At 35.4% G+C, this 24,955-nt stretch overlaps 1 protein-coding gene across 4 annotated transcripts; it reads left to right on the forward strand.

Moving 5' to 3' along the window:
• Nucleotides 1–645: 645 nt before the first annotated feature.
• Nucleotides 646–24,841, forward strand: myom1a (myomesin 1a (skelemin)). 4 transcript variants are annotated; one of them, XM_077229783.1, is made up of 38 exons: nucleotides 845–1,006; nucleotides 1,291–1,527; nucleotides 4,231–4,359; nucleotides 4,994–5,171; nucleotides 5,389–5,546; nucleotides 5,643–5,735; nucleotides 5,896–5,984; nucleotides 6,564–6,599; nucleotides 6,784–6,945; nucleotides 7,123–7,284; nucleotides 8,136–8,277; nucleotides 8,351–8,550; nucleotides 8,652–8,708; nucleotides 9,599–9,723; nucleotides 9,805–9,988; nucleotides 10,403–10,577; nucleotides 10,768–10,889; nucleotides 12,765–12,961; nucleotides 13,162–13,288; nucleotides 15,393–15,568; nucleotides 15,830–15,944; nucleotides 16,045–16,201; nucleotides 16,409–16,515; nucleotides 16,792–16,836; nucleotides 16,999–17,135; nucleotides 17,242–17,386; nucleotides 17,995–18,054; nucleotides 18,141–18,208; nucleotides 18,322–18,447; nucleotides 20,554–20,625; nucleotides 20,867–20,954; nucleotides 21,475–21,513; nucleotides 21,654–21,759; nucleotides 21,973–22,136; nucleotides 22,876–22,912; nucleotides 23,171–23,193; nucleotides 23,443–23,498; nucleotides 23,586–24,841. In XM_077229783.1, exons 2-38 carry the CDS (start codon nucleotides 1,394–1,396, stop codon nucleotides 23,841–23,843), a joined length of 4,449 nt encoding a protein of 1,482 aa, XP_077085898.1. In that variant the 5' UTR covers nucleotides 845–1,006; nucleotides 1,291–1,393; the 3' UTR covers nucleotides 23,844–24,841. The 4 variants fall into 4 exon arrangements, with proteins under 4 accessions (XP_077085907.1, XP_077085916.1, XP_077085898.1 ...); XM_077229774.1 differs by having other exon boundaries at nucleotides 1,340–1,527; XM_077229792.1 differs by lacking the exon at nucleotides 20,554–20,625 and having other exon boundaries at nucleotides 646–1,006; nucleotides 1,340–1,527.
• Nucleotides 24,842–24,955: the final 114 nt, after the last annotated feature.

A 24,955-nucleotide genomic window follows, 5' to 3' on the forward strand; every position in this document is an offset into this window, starting at 1 on the left:
CAATAATACCATGCATAACAGCACAGATAAGTACAGCAAAGCTAAGAACAACCTTAAACCGGAGTAGCAGAAAATTTGTCGGACTTAAAATAATAGGCTAAGTAAAAAAACAGAAATGTCAAAAACAAAAACAAAAACAGACTCATCAATAATAAAACAGAAATGGCACTATCAGACTTGGATAAAAAGCAAAAACAGCATCATATTCAAAGGAGAAATGGTAAAACTAACCAACCTTATTTATAGGCCAAGGAAAACAAGTGCTTTTTTAAAAGTGACTTAAAGAGGTCGCGGAAGGGGCTATCCTAACTTCTATGGCCAAATTGTATATAACCTATAAAATAGTGTTAAATACCAAACTGCTCATTTATTATTTTAATATGACAGCAGAGGATATCTTTCACTTTAGCTGTAAGAAGACAGCATTCCAAATAGCTTATAAACGTATCTAAAATAATCATTTATATCAGAGACTTTGAGTTTTCTTGTTGCTTTGGATTGTTTTAGAACTATTTTTTGTTTGCCTGGAAAAATGTGACAATATTTACACGACAACTGACCAAATGTGTTAAAAGGGGTAGGCTACTTTAGCGCAAATTAACCTGTTTAATGTTTATAAAACGCAACATCATACCCAATCGCTTCTGTTTTACTGAACAGTGCTGATTACGTTCGGCACGAGACCTACAACAGCAGTCTTGCTCGTGTAGCTCTATTAAAATGTTGTTACGTTGCTTTTGCCGTGTTTAGAAATTGAATTACGCGCGTTTTCAGAGTTCATGCTAAAACTGCCTGCCGCCTGGTCAGGGTCTATATTTAACAGACCCAGTGGCCATACAAGGTCGTGCCTGTTCGCTACAATCTGCAGAGTGGCAGCATTATTTTTGTTCAGCGGAGTTCCGTCCTGTCGGCTGCCCCATACCCGCCGCCGTGCCTGGATTTTCGCTGGCTTCTCATTTTTTTGGAGTTTGCCCCTTCTTCTTTTTGAAAAAGCAACTTTGACCAGGTAAGTGACTTTATTTCTCACAGAGGCTAACCTTGGCTCAGTAAGGGAAGTAATGTTTAACTCATCCAATTGTGTGTAGGTCAGTGTGAATTTATGAATTAGTTGCCATCACAACAGACACAACTAGTTGCTAATCTTTTTTTTTTGTCTGATATTATACTTTAAATAGTTTTGTTGCATCATGTAGCCTATTTTAATTTTTATATTAATATGCTGTTATGATGTTAAATAAGTTTAGTTATTTAAGTATTTTTAATTATTTTTGCCATTATAATTTTAAGAAGAATGTTTTTTGTGCATTTGAATTAACATTCATTGGGAATTGTACTTGAGACTGCAAGCGGAGAGAAAAAGGTGTCCTTGGGACAATCTAAAAAGCACCTCAGGATGTCAGAATCCTTAAAACTACAAAAGGAACAGCAGCAACGAGGCCTTGAGACGCGTTATGAGAGCAGCTATCACCAAAGCTCCCTGTCATCTGTTAGCCGCCAGTCTTACGCGGCTCATGTGGGCGGCCATGGGTAAGAGGACATATAGGGGACTGTCCCTGTGCTCATGCTGCCCTTAAGAATGGTCCCTGTAGAGCAACCCCCTCACAAGCACTGCTTTTTAGATAGATACCAGTGCTTTTATAACACATTACATGCTGCTTATTTAAAAATGTGTGCATCAAATGAAGTAACAACACCATAACCCTTTCATTATTACCTTATGATGTTTGTTTGCTTTAAAAAAGATCAGCACAGTACCTCTGTGGTTTTTGTGTTGGGAACTATGAGCCTAATGTTATGTTACATAAAACTAAGTACGCTAATGCCTTTTCTTTCATTATCTGTTATCAGCTTCACTTTGTGATGACCACAAATTACATCAGTGCTTAGTGATCGCAATAACAAAACAATAACTAAATCGGCAATCACAACATAGTTTCTAAAAAATCTAATAATCTACAGAAAGACTTTTTTTTTTTTTTTTTTTAGTAAATAATCATTGGTGGTTTTCTATGAATGTTATAGTGCGCAATAGTTCCAGAAGCAAAAATCAGCCATTTTCTCCATCGATAAATAGATTTTTAATGATAACATATTAACCTTTCAAGCCATGTTAAGAGATAATATATGCTTTTGTAGAAGCTTAATGTCAGTGTCATTTCAGCTTAGTTTTTAAAAGTCATGTTTTACAGCCAAAAACCTGGTGAATAACTTCAATATCACTTCACCATCCAGAGAAGTTGCTTCTGCCATGGAAATGAATATTGATTGTAAAGTGCTCAGCAGCAACTGCACACTCCTGTGACACCTTGCAGATTTTCAGACACTCTCAAACTGCTTGTATATTGTGTATATCAGAATGTGTAGTTAATCAGTCAAACAGATGTGCTTCATTGGTTGAGCCTGTTGTGACTGACTGATTCTCAAAGTGTTTACACTAACATTAGTTTGAAATGTTGTGATTCATCTCTTCTCTAGTTGTTATCTAGTATGTTTGGTTCACACTCATAGCTTAAATTATATATGAACATAAATGGGAAAACACTTATAAGAAATAAGCTGGCTGAGTGTGCTGTCGCTGTGGTGCTCGATTACAGAAGTAATTTGAAGTTGTTGTTTTTTTTTTAATCTATCTTCATGCCCATATTTCTGAACATTGTAACTATGTTCATAAATATTTAGGTCAGAGACTTTTGTTATAAGGGAACATATGTGCCATTGAGGACTGCACTCTGTGGCAGGAAGAATTTGAGCCTCTGTGGGAATGGGCCAAAGTTATTAATGGTCTCTGAAGGATTATTTATGGTCACTGTAAATTGGAAATCACAGTAGTTTAGCTGGACTGTAACTGTACATAAACTGTACAACACTTTGCTGCTTGAGCTGCTTTAAATGGATAGTTCATCCAAATATTAAAAATCTGTCATCATTTACTCACACTCATGTCATTCTAAAACTTAATTCTGTCGAACACAAAAATATATTTTGAGAAAGTTTTGAATTTATTTGTCCATACAATGAAAGTCAGAGGGGTCTAATGTTGGTTGGTCAGAGCTATCTTCGGAATATCTTCTTTTGTATTCCACAGAAGAAAGAAAGTCATACAGATTTTGAACTACATGAGGGGGAGTAAATAATGGAAATGGAGTAAATAAAACTTTAGGCAGAATACTCAGAAAATGATGCAGAACACTATACTTGTAGGTGCTCTCTGAAATCTGATATTGTCATATATATTTATATATTTACCAGTTATGACAATGTATTACTGTTTCTGATAGTTGTTATTTGTGCTCCTTTAAGGATGACAAATCAAACACTCTTTACTCTGATATGGTTAATTTAATTTTTTTAACTTGTCCAATGTTCCTGACAGAAATTCTGAATTGTTGTAATATATGTAAATATTTCTGATAAATCAACTTATGATTTTCCTATTTACCATTGTATTGTTTAGCCTATAGTCGTTCAAGAGAACAATTTGCAAAATATGACAGCACTTTGTATTATTGTATTTCTTATGAAACATTATTCTGATAGAATGGAAGCTGCTATAATCCTAAACTATTTTGTAATAGTGTTAAAGATATAAGGTTAAGTCTTTCAGATCACAGACAGAGCTCTATTATTTATCTATAAATCAGTCCAAATCCTATAATGTTGTTGGCAGTTATGAATGAGTGTCAGGATCATATATGATTTATCTCCTGCTGACATGACATTTCAAGTATGTTGATTTCCAACTGGTCATTCTTTTAACAACAATCAACAAAAATGGGCATAAAAAATAAAGTTAGGATAAAAACGTTTTTGAGGAACAATGTAATATGTATAACTATATTATGGAGTAAAAACTTTGCTCTGCGACCTGTAGTGTATATTGATTTAATTGCTTTTTCTAAAGGGCTGCTTATTTCAGGCTTTTTAATTTTTTTTTTTTTTAAATAAATGCTTAATTTAGTGGGTGTCTGTGCTAATATTTACTTTACACTAACACACTAAGATTGACCTTCAACTGACTCTATTCCATTAACCCTCCTGAAATATTGAACATTTTGTTCCATTAGCATTAGGAAACTATGAAGAAAAACAAACAACTGATATTTTCTGATGGAATAATGGAATAAAGTATTTCATCCATTTACAAAATCCTTCAGTAGTGGCTTTGATGTTTTTTTGCCATATAATCCTACTGTTTGTTTTTTGAAATTGCTAATGTTAACTGTTGTTTAGGCACAAGATCTCAGGGAAGAAGGAGGTGAAAAAACTGAGCGCGCTCTCCAAAAAAGAAAAGCGCTCACGCCTGGCGGTGGACACAGAAGACGAGGTCATTGGATACGTTGTGCCAGTCTTCAGAAGCAGGTGATTGCATAGTTCACTTAGGTAGTCTGAAATAACTTGTTTATTGTAGTTGATGTGGAATGAATCTAATCTTATCAATTAATTTTGACACACTAAAGGGGACATGCCTTTATGATTTGCTAATTTAAATGTAACTTACATTTAATTATAGATCCTATTATAGATTTTATTCGTTTTTGTTTTTATATGTAATTTTATTTAAAGTTTTAGTAATCTTTGGCATTTTTATGTATATATTTTTTATAAATTATTTTATTTCAGTTTTAGTTACATCAAGTTACACTTAATGAAAAAAATAAATGTTATCTTGGCAACTTACTGAAATAAGTTTTTTTTCACTTAATGTTTATTTTATTTCAAGTAAAAAAAATTTTTTTAGTTTGGGTTTCAGTTAACAATATTAACTCTGACTGAAAATTCTGTCATCATCTATCCACTTTCATGTCATCGAAACTTGTTATGCCTTTTTTTCCCTGGAACACAAGTTAAGTCTGGAGTTGTTCCCAAGTCCCTTTGCTGTCTAAATAAAAACTGTACCTCTAGAACAGTTAAATCTAACATGGAACTCATTTGTCAAACAGTAGTAGTCAATTTTAGGCCAGACTGTGCTCATTAACGCAATCCTCTGGATTAGTCATTTGGCCACCCAGGATCTGATGGAGACTCAGGAGGAGGTGAAGGAAGAGGGTGTGGGGTATGTCGTCATGAGGAACCTGTTCTCCAGGGAGACCGACTTCAAGATGAAAACTGTGAAGAAGACCAGAGAGACCAGTATAAGAGAGTCTGCTGAACGCCTGACTCTGAGCAAGAAGGTTTGACCTTATATGTTTAAAAAGATGCTTGTGTAAAACACTGTGCGTTTAAATGTTAAAAAGGTTAGTGCAACTTTTTGTATGTCAGAACTGTATTTTGGGCATTATTGTAACAGAGGTTATTCATACTGATTTTTCTGATAGAACTATTTCAACAGTGTCAGTATTTGTATGATTGTTTTATCCCAGGGTCTTAATTATTATTTTTTTACTCAAGATTCATGAGAAAGCAGAATTCCAAAAGAAGATGAATCCAGACAGTTTGACTCACCCCCCAGAGTTCATTGTGAAACCACGTGGCCAGACCGTGTGGGAGGGGAAGAGTTTGACGCTGCACTGCACTGTGGCTGGATGGCCCAAACCCCGCGTGGCCTGGTCAGAAACACTTCTGGATAGATATAATCATTAGTCATTAAACCAATGTTTAATTTAACCCTGTTCTGTTTCCCTCCATCTAATTCTGCTTTTCAGGTACAAAAACAATGTTTTAATCGATGCTAAGGCTCACCCTGAGAAATACTTCGTAGAGAGCCAATACAACATGCATTCTCTGGAAATTAAGAAGTAAAAAAAGTTTTTATTTATTTGTTGAAGTCTTTTGGGATTCTTTATTATATTACACTTAATGTGTGGGATGATTTCATTTATTAGTAATACCCATAGCATCATTTTTGTTTTTGTTAAATTGTTGAAATTATATCATAATAGTTCTTGTGGGTTGCAGCTGTAATTTTAGCGACACTGCTGAGTACGGGATCTCCGCACTCAACGTGAAGGGAGAAAGTTCTGCGTTTGCTTCTGTCATTATTAAAAGTGAGTATTTTTTAATGCATTTTAAATCTTAAAACATTTTTCACATTTTTAATTAGTGTTTCACATGTGTTCAAAGTCATACTGGTGTGGATTGGCGGCTCAGATCTTGGCTACATATAATAAGTCGATATTATTCATTGACCTGAATTATTTTAGAAATACTGTAATGATGTATATTTTTATTTAATAAAGGTCATAATCAAGGGGCCATTCTGCAGTGCATTTGTTTTGTCTACATTATTATACTGAATGAAGAAACCGTGCTGTGTGTACCTACACGAGTGTGTAACTCACTCTGGGCTGGTTTACACCTGCTGTCCTCTTGACATTCTATTTTAAGACCCTTACAGCACCTCAGTATGCCTTGTGTTATTCTAATCTAGAGCGTCTTTTCACTGCCTCTTCAGGCTAATGCTATGAAATGTCTTGACTGGATCTTTATTATTTAATACTGTTAGATGTAACATTTGTGCGCAAGGTCAATTTCAATAATTATAGGGAAAAAGATGGTTCTGTTTGCAATGCAGCATTCCGTTATGTAGTTTCATTTAAAAGTTTATTTGCACTTTCATTTTAAAGGATTCAAAGAAGGAGAAGAGGTGATTGAAAGGCCCCGTAAGTTTCCCATACAACTTTTAAAAAAAATTTGCAGTTGGACTCAAATAAAGTACATAAACCTTTATATGAGTACAAATTTAATATTTTGGCCTTTACAATAAATTGTAATAATATCTTAATTTGAATGTATAATAATATAATTTTTTGACCTTTTAGTTGTTTCTATTCATATTCTGCTCAGATGGTTACAGCCCTGAATATGGTGTGACCTTCAACACTGCAATCATTGACAAGTTTGACGTTTCTTTTGGCCGTGAGGGAGAAACCATGAGTTTGGGCTGTACAGTCATTGTCTACCCCACTGTGAAGCGTTACCAGCCAGAGATAGTGTGGTACAGAAATGGTAGGTATGAACATTATTCCACCATGCAGTTATTGTGCATCTTAAAAAGCTACTTGCAAATTTACTGAAGCATAAGTCACCATCTCCTAATCACTTTCGTCCTCTGTGTTATTTATTTGCAGTACCCATTAATTACAGTGCAGTTTACAGTCTGTAATGATCCCTTTTCTTAATCAGGTGTCGTCTTGTCACCTTCTAAGTGGGTGCGCATGCACTGGAGTGGTGAGCGAGCCACTTTGACTCTTGTGCATCTGAACAAAGAAGATGAGGGTCTCTACACCCTGTGTGTCAACACCAAGTCAGGCTTTGACACCCACTCTGCCTATGTGTTTGTCAGAGGTGAAGACCAATCTGCACATTTGTGCTGAGTAATCTTAAATTGTCTCATTTCACTGTGAATGGCAATGTCTTATTGGCGGTGCACAAGTTGTATGCACTGTATCTTTAAGAAGTGAGTTGCTAGTGTTCGGTTTCTCTCTGGGAATGTTGCTTCTATCTTTGGTTGATGGCACTAAAGACAGCCAGTGTGAAGAACAAGTTACACTATCGTTCAAAAGTTTGGGCCCTGTAACATTAAAAAAATAATAATACTTTTATTCAGCAAGGATGTATTAAATAGATTTTTAAAAAAATACAGTAAAGATAAACTATACAAATATTTCTATTTCAAATAAATGCTATTTTAAACTTTGTTCATCAAAGAATGCTGAAAAAATGTATCATGGTTTTCCCATCACAGGAATAAATTGCATTTTAAAATTAGATAAAACTAAAAACCCATTATTTTAAATTGTAATAATATTGGTCAATATCTGTTTTTTACTGTATTTATGATAAACCTTTGAACACTATTATAAAATATTATAGTGTTCATCTATTTTATTAAATACATTAAAACAGAAATAAAATGCAATTCTTTAAAATATATTTATTCATGAATACAAATCTAATTATATCCACTTCAGTGGATTTTAAGCTTGTAGTTGGCTCAAAAATGGGATGTGTATTATACAAACGTTTTTAGGAAGTATCTTTTTGAGTCTTATATGATAAGATCATTAAAATACCCAAGTTAAGAGAGAGCTGAAATTAGCTAGCTGTGTTTACAGAGCGGAGGCGCTGACACGTATCTTACTTTGCCATAATTAGATATGACAGCAAGGCGCTAATCAAGCTGATTTTTGTTTCAGATGCTGATGTGGAGGAGGAGGGGGTTCCTGTTGCTCCTCTTGATGTGCGTTGTCATGATGCTAATAAAGACTATGTGGTTGTAACCTGGAAGCAGCCTGCAGTGGAAGGCAGCAGTTCCATTATGGGCTACTTCATTGACAGGTGAGTCAAATGCCACCAGCATTGGGATCACTAAGCCAATGTCAGTGCTCCTTATTTAAGTATTTCTTTACAGGTTGGAGGTTGGCACTCATCATTGGACCCAGTGTAATGACACTCCGGTGAAGTATGCTCGTTTTCCTGTCACTGGGCTTATTGAGGGCCGCTCCTACACCTTTAGGGTGCGAGCCCTCAACAATGCTGGTGTGAGCCGTCCGTCCCGGGCCTCTGACATCGTAGTTGCCATGGACCCATCAGACCGGGCCCGTCTTAGAGGTGAAGGATATATGTAAAAGAATAAAGACTGACTTGCAAGGAATAAAAGCTGAAGAACAAAGACAGTCGGTTTTGCTTATGAGTATTATTTTTTTTCACAGCTGGCCCTTCGGCTCCATGGACGGGAATGATCAAATTCACGGAGGAAGATCCCACGGGTGAAATATTACACACACAATTTGTCTAAATTACTGTTCAAAAGTTTGGGGTTGGTCAGATTTTTTGAAATAAGTCTCTTATGCTCACCAAGGCTGCATTTTTTTGATATAAAATACTGTGAAAAACAGTAATATTGTGAAATATTCGTACAATTTAAAATAACTTTTTCCATTTTAATATATTCTAAAATGTAATGTATTCCTGTGATGGCAAAGTTGAATTTTCAGCATCATTATCTTCTCATGATCCTTCAGAAATCGTTCTAAAATGCTGATTTGATGCTCAAGAAACATATTCTTATTGCTGTTTAATATTTTTGTGTGAACCATGATACTTTTCAGAATTCTGATGAATAGAAAGTTCAAAAGAACACGTTTTGTAACATATATTATCTAAATGTCATTTTTGATACATTTAATGTGCCTCTGCTAAATAAAAGTATTAATTTATTTAAAAAATCTTAATAACTATACATTTTGAACAGTAGACGAAATGCTGAAAACTAAAATCAATTGTATGAAATGCTACAAGTAAATTTTAGCATCACAGAAATATAATGTACAGATTTGTTACATTTAACAGTGTTAATAAATTTGTGTTTTTGAAGATTAACTTCAAGTGAGGTTTAGATTACGTCAAAGTTAATCTAAATGTAAAAATAAAGTAAATAAATGTGCGCAATATTAAACCACTGTCTACCAATACATATCTAATATCACCCAATAACCACTATATTGTGCATATCTAACGTGGGGCATATATTAAGAAAACACATCGGGCCAAATCTGATTTCATGTTGTGTTTAAATTCATGTCTAAATGTACTAGTGAATATAAAATACGATATTTGCTGTGATTGTGTGAAGCATTATTTCTCTTGTCTCTTTCAGTGGGTGTGGTCCCTGGTCCACCTACTGACCTGGCTGTCACTGAGGCGACTAAGAGTTACGTAGTCCTGAGCTGGAAACCACCGATCCAGAGAGGACACGAGGGTGTCATGTATTATGTGGAAAAGGTTAGGCAGAATGTAAACGGTTTAAAGTATTTGATTTCCCCTTGTATGTTTATCACATTTGAGACTAACATCTATTCCCAGTGTTTGGTGGGTACAGATACATGGCAGAGGGTAAACACTGGGATGCCAGTGAAGTCCCCCCGTTTTGCCCTGTTTGACCTTGCTGAGGGAAAATCCTACATCTTCCGTGTCCGCAGCTGCAACTCTGCTGGAGTTGCAGAGCCGTCGGAGGAAACTGGGGCGACTACTGTGGGAGACAGATTGGGTGAGTATTAGCTCTTGACACGAAAAAAGAAAATGGGATAGTGACAGATGTTCTAGGTTGCATTATAGATAGTATGTTTCCAAATAAGACTGGTTTTGTGATCCAGGGTCACAATTCAGCTTTGCCGTCACAGGAATTACATTTTAAAATATATCAAAATAGAAAAATTGTTTTAGAACTGTAATTAATGTTTCACAATATTGCTGTTTTTACTGAATTTTTAAGAGACTTCTTTCAAAAACAGATTTTTACCGACCCCAAACTTTTGAATGGTAGAGTACGTTGAAATGTTTTCTTTCAAAAGAACAAATTTTTTTTTCCATGATTGCCATGATGATCCTGTAAATTTAAGTTTTAAGTATGACATGCCTTAAAATTGGATGAACACTGATCTCTTGTTTTATTTGTTTTCAGACCTGCCCCCTGTCCCAGGGCCTGTTGTTCCCATCAGAAACACTGGCACTTCTGTGGTTGTGTGCTGGGGGGCATCTAAGGAGGTTAAGAATCTGGTGGGCTATTACATTGAGGTCAGCGTCAATGGCAGCGGTGTGTGGGTTCCTTGCAACAACAAGCCAGTCAAAGGCACTAGGTATGCCAATCAGTGGCTGACTAGGAGCTCTGAGAAAGAAAACTACTATAAATGTGCATTGCTATTAAAATTGGAGAGGTTTTTCAAATAAATGACAATAAAACATCTTATGTAGATATTTATACCAAGCTATTGTTCTTTCACTGGTCATAACTTGCCTTGAAACTTATCAAGTTCTTCTGGTGTGCAGGTTTGTGTGCCATGGGCTGAACACTGAGGACAAATGCGTGTTTAGGGTGAAGGCTGTGAATGCTGCAGGATACAGTGAAAGCACCGCAGAATCTGAGGCCTGCATTGTGCAAGCGAGCATTGGTGAGTATTGCTGGTGCCAGTAACTGGCCAAGTACCCCTTGGTGGATATAGAGACTGAGCAGGGTACAAAGTTGCATGGCATATAATTTACAAACTTAGTTTTGATGTTTACATTGAAAAGCCATTCAAATTGTTTTATTTCACATTATAATTTAGCTCTGAGGCACAATGAAATATTTAAACAAAAGCACTATATTAATTATTATTATTATTAATATTATTATTACTACTACTACTATTAATAATAATTTTGATAATAACAAAAGTTTGTTTTTTAAAATGTTTAAATTTGTTCATGTATGTAATGTTTTATATTAAAATGCATTCAGTATGTTTATCATGTTGTCTATTGTTGTAGCTTTGGGGGGGAAAAAACATTGAATTTATGTGATTCATTCTTTCCCTGATTTGTACCAGCACTTAGCACAATACTGTCCTTGTCCCACAGAAAATCATCCTCCAGATTCACTCTATTTGTGGAATATCTTCTTGTTTAGCCTTTAATGTTATCCTGAAGTCACCGTTATATATAATGGCTGTGCTACTCATACTTTGCATATTAGTATTGCCAAGCTAAAAAAAACACAAAACTAAGCCTGCAATGTATGTTGCATGAAGATCTTATTAAAGTAAGTCCTGCCTCTGCACGCCCTGCCCTGCTATCAGTACTCTTTTAAGTAGCATTACCTGAGTTTATCCTGCATGACACAAACATCCAGGTACTAAGATTAACAAAGCAGCCCTGTGAAAGAGACTATAGGGGTATTTCGTTAACTTTCCCAGAATGTAAAACACATGTTGACTGAAAATCGGACAGTGTGCCTTATGTGTTGTCATGCAGGTGTGTCTGTGCTGTATGTTTCGTGAATAACTGCAGGGTGTGTGATGCAAACCCATGCATGAGCAAGTTGGGTAGTAGAACAAATTGAGCGAAGGTCATCTTGCGTCCTTAGCACAGTAAGTATAAACCTGTTCAGACTTTGAAAAATCTATGTGTATCATTATGTGTAACGGACAGGCGGGGGAATCTCACAAAGAATATCCTTGGTCATAAATTTACAAATACAAAAAAAATACAATTATTATATTTTAAATGTCATCCTCTGTGATAAATTTAAAAATAGAAAAAAATACAATTTATTATATTTAAAATGTGCACTTTTATATTATTTTTTAATAATAATTAAGCACGTTTTGCCCAATTTGTCATTTAGTGTAATTGAACACTGTATTACAATGTGAAAACTGTATTTTACTGTATTACAGTAATGAAAATGGACACAGAGTAATATAAATAAATACATTATATTTTTGTTAAATAGTTAAGAGAATAAAATTGATTTCTGTAGTTTACTTATTTTACTTATTTATTTTTGCATTACAGTTAAGAAAATACAATTTTTTCACATTACAGTTGGAAAATGCTATTTTTTCACATTACAGTTGGATACTGAGAATGTGAAAAAAGCTTCATTTTATTAATGCAATATGTAAACTCTAAATCTTACACTAACATTTTTCTATTGAGAGCGGCATGCTTACAGACAAACTGATTTTGTGAAGATAACAAGCGATGTTTGTCTGTTATAATTGAATGTTTTGAATGAAAATGTTGTGAAGTTATTATTTTGACTGCATTGTGCAAAGAAAATAAAATGCAGAATGTGTGTATAAAGTAACATGATTTTGTTTTAAGAGCACACAACAGCTAAACTTCAAATGTCATCAGACTTTGAAATGCTGATGTCCTGCAATGAAGATACACAACAGATCTTGTGCTCTTTCGGGAAGAGAATGTGGATTGGTTCTTTGTTGGGGTAACAGATGTAAAACTGAATAGGTTGTTGGGCTAAACTAAGTCTTATCCTTCTATAGCCGTCCCAAGCCCTCCCACCGATGTGACCCTTCTGGAGAGGGTCCGTGACTACATGGTGCTGGGCTGGCAAGCTCCTGCTAATACTGGTGGAGCAGACATCAGAGGTTACTACCTGGACTACAGAACAGTGAAGGATGGAGTCACAAGCAAGTGGCATGAACTCAACCTCCAGGCAGTCACTGGCACATCTTATAAGGTAGGTCATGGTATCAGTGTTGGATTTAAGAAATCAAAACACATTTGGAAAACAACACATTTTACATTTTTGCTTCTAAAATTTGATGAAATTAACATTTAGGATGACAATGCTTATGATGCTAAAGATTGAAGACCAACACTGATGGTCTAGTGAATAACTGTTTTTCCTCTTTCTCTTCTACTGTTTCTTTGACTTAGGTGACAGACCTGAAGGAAAACAAATTCTACCAGTTCCAGGTGCGTGCATTCAATCAAGTTGGTATTAGTGAAGCCTCCATTCCCACTGTCCCCCTGGAGTGCAAGGAATGGACTGTTGCTGTTCCAGGTAAACCAGTCAGAATTTATATTAGACACTTTTATAGACATACAGTGGTGGTCAGAATTAATGGCACCCCTGGTAAATATGATAAAAAAAAACAGAACCTCCAGCAAAAAAATAGGCCCACAACATATAAGATCCAGCAGTATGTTTAACCATAGGCATGGGTTACTTTTTATCCGTGTTAAAAGTTCTTTTTTTTTAGTTTTATCTGACCACAGAACCCTGTGCCGTTTGAAGATCCAGTCATGTCTGACAACTGAAAATGCTGGAGTTTGTTTTTGGAGGAGCGAGGAGGATTTTTCTTGAAACCCTCCCAAACAACATGTGGTGATGTAGGGGTTGTTTAATATATTTTTGTAAGCTTTCTGACCCCCAAGACTAAACTAATCTCTGCAATTCTCCATCTGTGATCCTTGGAGAGTCTTTGGCCACTCAAACATTCCTCCTCACCGTGCATTAAGACAATATGGACACACGTCCTCTTCCTGGCAGATTAGGAACATCTTTAGTTGATTGTAACTTGTTAATTATTGCCCTAATGGTCAAAATGGGGATTTTCAATTCTTTAGGTTTTTTCTTACAGCCACTTTCTATTTTGTAATGCTCAACAATCTTTTGATTTACATCAGAACTATATTCTTTGGTTTTACTCATTGTGATGGATGATTAAGGGAATTTGGCCTTTGTGTTTCCTCATATTTAAACTCCTGTGAAACAAGAAGTCATAGCTAGACAATTTCATGTTCCTAGTCGTAGTTCCTAAAAAAAGGTAAATATTAATGGGAATATACTTTTTGTTGGGTTCTAAAAATTATAGGGTTGCCAATAATTGTGGCCAACGTTTTTCACATAAAAACCTTAATTTTTATAATGTGATTTCCCCTTTCACTTTCAATTATTTTACTTCGATGAAAGGTTCGTTTTTTGCAAATTTTTTGAATGAAAGATCAAAAGGATAAACAATGCAGATTTATTTTTTACAGGCATTTTTGATCAGATTTACCAGGGGGGCCTTTAATTTTGACCACCACTGTACGGTCTTGTTTAAATCAATAAATGCTAGAGATTATAATGGGGAAAAGACAGACCACTCGTAGAAAAATGATTGAGAGAAATCATAATGCTCAATATGTTATATGAGCTATAGGAGTGTAAATTGGCTTTTTGAGTTAGTATACTTTTGAGTCTCAATACCTCCTATTATCCACAACAATATTAAAGGCCCCATGACTTCTTTTCACGATTTACTGGAGCTGATAAAATAGAAAAAAATTATATTTATTTTAAAATGAAAATTATATTAGTTATTTATACAGGTTTAGAAATCAAACCATACAAAATCATACATCAAGGTTTTTTAAGACACTGAGAACACTATTTTTTTCAAAGACAAACAAACAATTGTTGAGGGCGTGAATCAAAATAAGCCATATCTTGATTTTTTGTTTTTGTTTATTTTTTAATGCTTGTTTTTTTCTCGTTTGAAATCTTTTTTTAAACCATCTTGAGGCCCTCTTGGAAGTTTGCTGAGGCCCCTGATTGAGAACCACTGCTGTAGAATTAGAATTAAGGCAATGTAGAGTGCAGTATTTTTATTGCTGATTTAAAACTAATATTATTAAAAATGCCATTTAAATGTAATCTAAAGAAATAATTTTGCAGATTTCATTAATGAGCTTCCTATTTCATGAGCTTCCTATTAAGAATTTAAGATGGTAGACAAATTTGCTCAACAGTTATTATGTTGCATGTATATGTAACAAGCAAAGTATTTATTATAATGTACTTTAAAAAACATAACAAATAATAATATAATAAAGATATCAGTTATGCTGTTGTTCATAAATACCAGTAGTGATGTTGTATAATGTGTTGCCGGAAATAGAGTAATCAGTGTCACAATGTGTAGTGAGCCAGGGTCCTTACTGTCCTTACCAGTGCCTGAATTCATGTACACGATACACTGGTTCATGATCTATGAAGCTAGGGAATTGATTGAGACGCACCCTAAATTTAGTCAACAGTAATTACATGATCAGGTTTATTTGTCCATTTTACCTGAAGTGACAGGTGTTTCTTTGTGTGCATTTTACTTTTCAACAAACAGGCCCTCCTCGTGGGCTCCGTGTCCAGGAGGTGCGTAAAGACTCCATGGTGCTACTGTGGGAACTGCCAACATTCAATGGCCGCAGTCCTGTGACTGGATATTATGTGGACTATAAGGAAGAGAATGGCAAATGGAGATGTTTCCAAGAGAGATCCACAAAACATACTTACATGCAGGTATTAAATGAGTTATTTCTTAAAGCGACTGGGTTGGTTCTCAAACTTTATTAAATTTTGTTTTATGCAGCTTATTTTTGTGGAGACAGAGCTGTTCTCATGGCGTAATTGCTAGGAAATTTCTCGGAACTGCCTTTTGTTTTTAATTATGTTTTTGTTATGTGTCTTCTTTTTTTGTGTGTCAAGACATTTAGTTACTATTCAAAAGAACAAAATGTCAGAGGGCTTTTCACTCATAATAGTTTTCTCTGTTTAATAAAGTTATCTGGTCTCCAAGAGGGTGTTTCATACAGGCTGCGTGTCCATGCTAAGAATCTGGCAGGTGTTGGAGGACCATCAAAGCCAACTGATGCAATTTTGGCTGAGACCCGCCCTGGTGAGATTTTATTCAAGGACAGGGATACAGCTGTGTCATAGAGGAAAACATCTGTCTCTCTCCACCTGCCCTTCTAATTTCTTTACACATGTTTACACAGGCACCAATGAGATTGTGGTGGATGTGGATGACAATGGTGTGATCTCTATGATCTTTGAGTGCTCCGATCTTAAAGAAGACTCCCAGTTTGTGTGGTCTAAAAACTACGAGGCCTTCACTGACACGTCTCGTCTTACTATTCAGACTGCTGGGGGCAAGTATGTCGACTTCTGAACTGTCTAAAATAGTCATGCAAAGTTTTATTAACTTATCATGTTTTGTTGAGATGGACTGTTTTTTATGTTTAGGTATTGAAATAATAAATACCAAATACACCAATATACAGAATATTGGGGTTAACTATATCTGCGAGTAATTTCTATATGCATTATTCTTGACAGATAAATTAATTTTCCTTTATGTAGGTCCAGAGCCATCTTTAATGACCCGTCATTGGATGACTTGGGCATTTACTCCTGTGTGGTGACCAACACCGACGGTGTCTCTGCCAGCTACACGCTCACTGAGGAAGGTGAGTCACTTTCCTTTAATACACAATCGCAGCTGGTGATATTCCATCCCATTATATTTCTTTGAGTGATGCTCATGCTTAAGAAGGGAACATAAGGAGATCACTACTACTTAGCGTCAGCTGGAGTGTACAACAGCTGCAGATTTCTATTCCATAAACAATAAACAAATGATTCCACACAACAAATAATTCACTTCAGTGATTATCTCTTAGGGTCCAGTAGGAAACGGACATAACATAAGCTTGATTATATGAAATGTTGTTTACTTTTTGTAGGACTTAAGCGCTTGTTGGATATCAGCCGTGACCACCAGTTCCCCAGTAAGTGGTTTACCTAGTAGTAGACCAACTGCAGATTTGTATATATTATATATATCTTGTGTATATTTTATATAATATACTGTGTATATTACAGTATGCTTACTTAATATAATTTACCACTCAGTAGATTGTTATAAGTTATTTGTGTGCAATTTTCTTCAGTAATTCCCTTCAAAAGTGAAATGGCCATTGAGCTGCAGGAGAAGGGCCGTGTGCGCTTCTGGGCCGAAGTTGCCAAGTTCACTTCTAACTGCCAAGTGGAGTATGTCTTCAATGATAATATCGTCCATGAAGGAAAGGTACGAGATATCAGAACATTTTAGCTCAAATGGACTTTACAGACATTATTTGTCAAACAGTCTTGTACAGCATACATGATCATGTTTTGTTTGTCAAACTCTTCAGAAGTACACAGTGAACTTTAACAAGACCACTGGCATCATTGAGATGTTCATGGACTCACTGGAGGTTACTGATGAAGGAACCTTTACATTCAACCTTGTTGATGGCAAAGCAACTGGTCGCACCAGCTTAGTGCTTATCGGAGAAGGTGAGGCCATGTCTTTATTTGTAGTTGTTGTTTTTTTTGCCTATAGCATAATTGTACAAAGTCAAACTAATAAAAAGAAAACACTATAGGCAAATGTCTGAGACCAAATGCTTCCATTTCATAAATCTCTTAAATCTCATAAAACTACTACTAATATTACTACTAATAATAATAATTAAAATACATATTTTATTATATAACAACTTAAGTGAAAAATTTGTGACAGTCATACAAACAGATTTTTTTTATTAATTTCACATCATGACTTTTCTCTGTTTTTATTTTAAATTAAATTATTAATTTAATTAATTAAATAGATTTTGAATCCCATATTTTGCCCCCACCATATATTTGTGGTCATTACCTGATCAAATATAATTTTGCTGCAATCCTAGCATGAACCAATCTCACTAGAACACCAACCTAATAGAGCTTTATTTGAGTATGTCCTTTAGGGGGCAGAAGAGTACCATTTACAGCTCCAAATACAAATGAACTAGACAGGTGGGGTAACAGCAAATGTGTTGTTCTAGCTCTGGGAAATGCTTATGAATGGCCTCTAAACAGTATTTGACACTCAAAATAGGCTGTGTTCTGCTGTTTTACAGAGTTTGCTGAGCTTCAGAAGAAATCTGAGTTTGAGAGAGCAGAGTGGGTCAGAAGACAAGGTACGCTGTCCTTACACTGTCTTTTTTTGTATTAAATCACATTTTAATTTTTGAAGAGATGTCTAAGAATATTCTCCCACACACAGGTCCTCACTTCGTTGAGTATCTTAGTTTCGAGGTCACCCCAGAATGTGATGTGCATCTGAAATGCAAGGTAAGGCTCTAGGATTCAAAGGTAGTTACATGTAACCGCCTGTCACTGCTTCGGGTTGAAAAGATTTAAAGAAGAGTTAAAATCCCCCTTTTTCCATCTTTCTCATGCTACAGGTTGGAAACATCAAACCTGCCACTGAGACTGCCTGGTTTAAGGATGGAATTGAAATTGAAGAGGATGATGAGGATGCTAAGAAGATCGGAAAATCTGATGACGTGTTGACCTTTGACATTGGCAAGGTCAGACTATTATGGGGCTGTTTTTGAGCTGAGATTCCAACATTCTTATGATTTTTAAAATGAATGCGTTTTTGCTACGTGCAGTATTATACAGTACATATGCTACAGACTTTTCTCCGCTAAAAACACTCTCCTCTCTGACACACGAATTCATAAATGATGAGATATTTGCATAGTACTGGAGAATATTTGTTCTCTTCCTAGACTTAAGGAGATTTAAGTTATTTTTATTTTATGTCAAAACCCTTCATGAAAAGTAATATCTAATGTTTAAAATCAGCATGAAATGAAAATTTACTGTATTTACATGGTCCTGGTCTAATTTGTGCAAAATCTTTGTAATCTTTTATCCAAATTTAATAACTTACTTCACCTTACTTCTATTTGCGGTTACTTTTTACTCATTGTAACCTTTCAAAAATTGCAATTTTGGATCCTCGCACGCATTTGTAGATTTTTAAACACTTCTAACATCAAGACGTGCAGACAAATCCACAAATAAGTGGACTCCACTCACCGTCTACTTAAGCCAATCAGATAACAGCCACATTGCGCTGACCAATCATAGCATGTTCTCGCTACAACCAATCACATTTGCCTTTAAACTCGCGGCGCCGCAGGAACAGATTCATTTTGCACCCCTGAAAGCAACTGTATTCTTTGTACGCTTTGTTCAAACTGAGCTGAAGGGCTATTTGTGTGGATAAAATACCCGTTTCCAAAAGATTATTAGAGTTTAAGGCTTTATAAACTCAATGAATCAGGAATCAGGATTATACACAAATTTATGATCATTCACAGATCCCGAGCATCATGATCAGCAACACCAGACACAAGCGGCACAATACAGTGCGCCAAAAGCAAATAGTATAAATTATATTAAATAATAATACTGTCTACACTGGACGCGACGCAGTGCAGTGCGACATGATGATTCACCGACAGTAAACAGATGCCTGTTCTACTTCTGAAGGACTACACAAATGATTTGCACATTTGCTTTGACGCCTCCAGTTTAATACAGCCTCATACAGGGTAGACATGATGTAAGACATGGCACAACGGCTGATTTTGCCTTTAAAAGCACAATTGTGGTGAAAAATATAGGACATAATATCATGTATAATTCCAAATATGAGCCCAAATGACCATCGGTGATTTAACAGTACGAGCCTCTGCATCACTGCAGCTGTACTGGGGTTTTGTGAATGGATAATGCAAATAAAAATCTTGCAATGCTGAAAAATAGAGCTTTGCTTTTATTTTGGATAAAAAAGACTGTTTGAAAACTATTAAGTCTGATTCATATGAAATATTATGTGTGTGTTCAAGTGTTTTAACCAATAAATAAATGCATATCGCTTGTCTGCTGGGCATTTCACTTTTAAATGCATGATATGATCTCTTTGGAATGCAACAACCTGCCATACGTTTATAAATAACCCACCTATATCTTCTCTACTAACAAAGGGATTCATAGTACATGTATTTCATGTTTAAAATACTATTTTTAATGCTGTATAGATCATTAGATCCAACGCATATCCGTCATTAAAACTGCTTCCCTGAAGAAGTAGGAAACGTATACGGAAACGATTTTACCTATCACACAAACTTGCATGTTTATCACACGGTTGAATCCAATTGTTCATTGGTCAGCTACTTAAAATCCACAAATGCGTGCTGGGATGTACAAATGCACAGAAAGTGATTCGCAAATTAATGCCAGGCACATGATTTGTGTACATTTGTAAATATTTTTAAAATCTGATTTTATATATTTGTTAATTTCATTTTTTAAAATCATTTATACATTTACTTGGCTTAAAGGGAAGTCAGTTCCTGAAATCAATCAGATTCAGATGGCAGTTTGTAAAGTAATGGAAATTATCATTATGTAACAGTCTGACCTCCATTTTGCAATATTAATGGGTTATAAATATTGAAAGCCATCTTAGTTTGACTGAATTCAACTACCAAAAAGGTGCCCGTTCAGATGGACTGAGAGAGTGGTGGATTTAGTGCATGCTGCAGAAGAGGGGCAAACTCCCTTGCCAATCCAGTAGGGGGCGCTGGCATTAACTGCAATGTTTGTTTAATTCACAGCTTGTTATTAAGAGTGAAAAGGCACAACGGAAAAAGAAACCTGAAACCGAAGAAGGTCCAAGCAAGCCAAAAGTCAGCAGCGTTGATTTATAAGTTGCCATCAATGTCACTTTGTTGTTATTTGTGATGGTGCTGTCTTTTCCTCTCGTACTCTGTTGGCCTGCAGCATCTTCCGCAGGAGAAAAGCTTGGCTTTTCGGTCTTTCTTGTTTTGTTTATTTAAATGTTGTTCAAAAATGTTTTAACTTTTGATTTGTATTGATAAGACTAGTGTCCAATATCTATGCCTGACTGCTCCCTCAATTCCCCAACAGATTTCAAAGAAAGATGCTGGAGTGTATGAGGTTAAACTGAAGGATGAAAGAGGAAAGGACAAAACTTTGCTGAACCTGACAGATGCAGGTAGGAGCTACTTTGTCAACAGGGTTGATCAAAATTCTGAATTTAAGGATTGGCTCCCTTTCAGTCCATGAGATGGAATTTGCATAGAACTGGCCATATCACACAGGATGTTAAATTGGAATTTGAATTGGAATGACAGGAAGTGGAATTCACTCATTTGCAATTCAAAGAAATTCAGCACAGACACAAAACAGAATTTCATTAGTCCAGCACATATATATATATAGTTTTTCCCTCTTTTGGAAAGTCATGGAAGGTCTGTAACTGATTTTGTCTTTCGCTATTAGAGCAAATGGAAATACAAAAATTATATTTGCTGTCGTCTCCCATTCACCACTATAGAAGTTTACCCAAATATGACAACTTCCGCTTCTAGGAACTCCTTAGAAAATATATCAATTTTAATATATCATTGTTTATTCTTTGCATCTTGTCTGTCATAATCAGTAAATGTATATTTCATTTTTTTTCGGTCAATAGACTATTTAAATGTGATTTGTGATTAATTTTTTCCCCACAGGTTATCAAGCAGTGCTGAACGAAGTGTTTAGAGTTATTGGTAAGTGTTCTGCCATCAATCTATCACCAGTCAGTGTTATTGAATAACATGATTCTCAATTACGAATTTGCTCTCAAGCACTTGGATTGAATCAATGAATGTCATGTAATTTTCATGCATTTGTTTCTCTGTTCTTGTAGCCAACTCTTCTACTGAGCTCAAGATTATGAGCACTGAACATGGAATTATTCTCTACTCATTTGTTGTGCACCATATTGAAGATCTCCGTGTTGGCTGGCTTCACAAGTAGGCTTACTGTCCGCCTTCTCTATCTACCAGTTTCTGTGGGCTTTTTTTAATGTGACTTCAGTGTCACATTAAACTTAAAAGAACATCATTTCTTCCAAAAACCAATCCAGTCCAAAGTTTTGTCAATTTGTTTGCTCACTGTACCATATCACCACATGAAACTAAGGCAATGACCTTGCATGTTTTCCCCTTTGTTTCTAACTGTACCAGAGAATCAAAGATCTCCCACTCAGACAGAGTGCAGTGTGGAGTCACCGGAGAACAGCTGTGGCTCAAAATTAACGAGCCCACCGAGAAGGATAAGGGCAAATATGCCATTGATATCTTCGATGGCCAAGGCAGCGTCAAGAGAATTCTTGACCTGTCAGGACAAGGTAAGAGCTCAGGTGTTCCAACACACAGGGCCTTGCAGTCCTTCTGCATTCATTAGAGGATGTACCCTAGTGAAAAATTAAAATGTATTTGAAATACATTTATTTTATGCTAAGTATACTACAAATACATTTACACATCTATGTACTTCATATAAATACCCTGCAATTGTACTTTTAGTATACTCTAAATTGGTATACTTAAAGTCTGCTAAATTGGAACTAATTTTGTACTTTATGCACTTTTGTTATCCGGAAATAGGGCTGAGGTCCAACTAAAGATATACTTAAGTATATTTGATTGTGCTAAAGTGGAACTCTTGGAAGTATACTTTAAGTACACTTTAAATATCTTGCAGACTGATATTATACAGAGATCATACTATCCTTAATAATAGTGATATTAAAACAAATGTTAGGCTTAATATTAAGAAAGGTGCATTGTGGATTAAAGAAGTGCTCCAAATAAAGTTTAATTATAATATTTATATCAGTAAGTCTCAAGCAAAATGTCATTAAAATAATATGTTAATGGATTTGTAGTATACTTAGTATGAAATAATGTATTTTAAATACATTTTGGTACAGGTTTTTTTCACTAGGGTAGCCAACTTTTAAGTTTACTGTAATTTATTATATTTATTTTATTATAATGTGTATACATATATATACATTTTTTATTTTTTTAACATACTCTGGTACTCTCTTTTATATAATTTTTTCCTGTCATTCCACTGCATAGTATGGGAGGAAGCATTTGAAGAATTCAAGAGACTGAAGTAAGTTTAAACTAAACCATCATATTCTATAAATGTGACAAGGATGTGTTATCTTTTTCTTTTTCTATGGTCAAGACCTTCTTGCATAAGTCGTCACAACAATACTAAAATAGACCACCCATGAGTGCACTACAGTAGGCTTGCAGTGAAGCATTTCCTGATATTGAAAAGTGTGAGAAGCTCGTTTACCTTTGCAGTCACTGACACTATCTATTTAAAGACCTAAATAACTGTGTGTTTATCTCTTTCCTTCCTCAGGGCGGCGGCCATAGCAGAGAGAAGTAAGTGATTGTCTTTGTGTACAGATACCAAAGCACGCTATACAAGCAATCCAATCTAACATTTCACTTGCAGAATTATTATTCTGTTTAATAGGCTTAATAAATATACCTAAATAAATATTTCAGACAGCTAGGATTGCAGTTCATTTCTTTAGAGAGAACAAATATCGATTTACTTCATCATGAAAACAAAATATTTCAAAAATTTTCTTGAATCTGCAGTTTATTAAATGATTTGTGTATCTATAGACCGTGCACGTGTGGTAGGAGGCCTGCCCGATGTAGTCACCATTCAGGAGGGCAAGGTAATACAATCAATCATGTGCATCACATTTCTTAATGAGTTTATTGATAGTGTGGCCTAACATTTTATCCCTCCTCGCCCTTTTCAGTCCCTCAACCTCACTGGCAACGTGTGGGGTGATCCTGTTCCCGAGGTCAGCTGGATGAAGAACGAAAAACCACTGGTGTGTGATGAGCACTACACACTGAAGTTTGAACATGGCAAGTTTGCCAGCATCACCATCTCTGCTGTTACCACAACCGACTCTGGGAAATATGCCCTGCTGGTGAAGAACAAGTACGGCACAGAGGCAGGAGCATTTACTGTCAGTGTCTACCTGCCAGATGATGAAGCGGAGAAGAAGTAGTAAAGACGCACAGAGGGAGAGAGGGTTATAAAAAATGACTAGTTAACCTTCCAAAGCATTTTAATTCAAAACATGCACACCCACAGTGCAATATGATATGGTTTTTACTTTAAATAAACTTGTTTGTGGTTAAAAAACTGAAGGAATTGGGCCAAATGATGTGGGCCAGTTATGCCTGGATTTACTTCTGGGTTTTTCCACACTACGCTTAACCCTGGGTTAACATCTTTTTTAACCCAGGGTTAACTCTACTCTACTGGGTTAAGCAATGTTTCACATTTGTAAGGAGGTTAGTAAGGTTATGAAGCCCTGCTTCAGAAGTGTCAACCCCAATTTGTGGTGCCAATTTCAAACGTGTACCATGTGAATTGCTAACCTAGGCTAATCTATTAAATCATGTGGAAAAATTAACATATTGAGGTGTTAACCTCAAATTGTAGTACCAAAGGTATGCAGTCTGAATTTCTAATGTATAAACCTTATAAAATGCGGCCATTTATTAATCCTGGGTTAACAATTTTAGGTGTTCAAAGCCCATTTAGCAACTGAAGATATATGTATCTCATTGCTTTATATAATCGCAATGCACCTGTTGCAGGTAATAAAGACAATATGAACATTTAAAATACGTTTTGAATTAAAAAGCTTTGGATGTTGCTTTATTTCTAAGCATAAACTGGAATGTAGTGCAAAATTAGTGTGTATCTCAACTGTCATCTCATTTTAATTAAAATTGGTGTAGTTTCCAGTGTGAATTTACTGTTTTTTGACAGTGTATCATGTTAAAAAATGGCCTAAAATTTTACATTTAAAAGTAGACAGAATGTTAAAGGTTGCTAAACCAATGTAATTTTAGCAAATTCTTTCTCTCTTAAAAAAATTCTGGATAAATAATCTAATTTTTGGTTATATGATTTGTTATATGTCTGCTTAATCTTGCTTAATGCATATTGTGGCTTTATGTAAACATAGACCTAGTAAATTAAGTTGGCACTGTTGCAAGGTAGTTTAATCTGTGTTGTCTTTCAGATATCATTGGCACAGCTATTGTTAAGAGGCTTTTGTTGTTTTGTGCTCATTTCAGCTGACAAAGATCTTAATCATAAAACCAT

This window comes from Siphateles boraxobius, unplaced genomic scaffold (assembly GCF_051911475.1).
Source record: "Siphateles boraxobius isolate OS27281-9 unplaced genomic scaffold, OSU_SipBor_1 1, whole genome shotgun sequence".
In the NCBI taxonomy this organism is placed as follows: domain Eukaryota; kingdom Metazoa; phylum Chordata; class Actinopteri; order Cypriniformes; family Leuciscidae; genus Siphateles; species Siphateles boraxobius.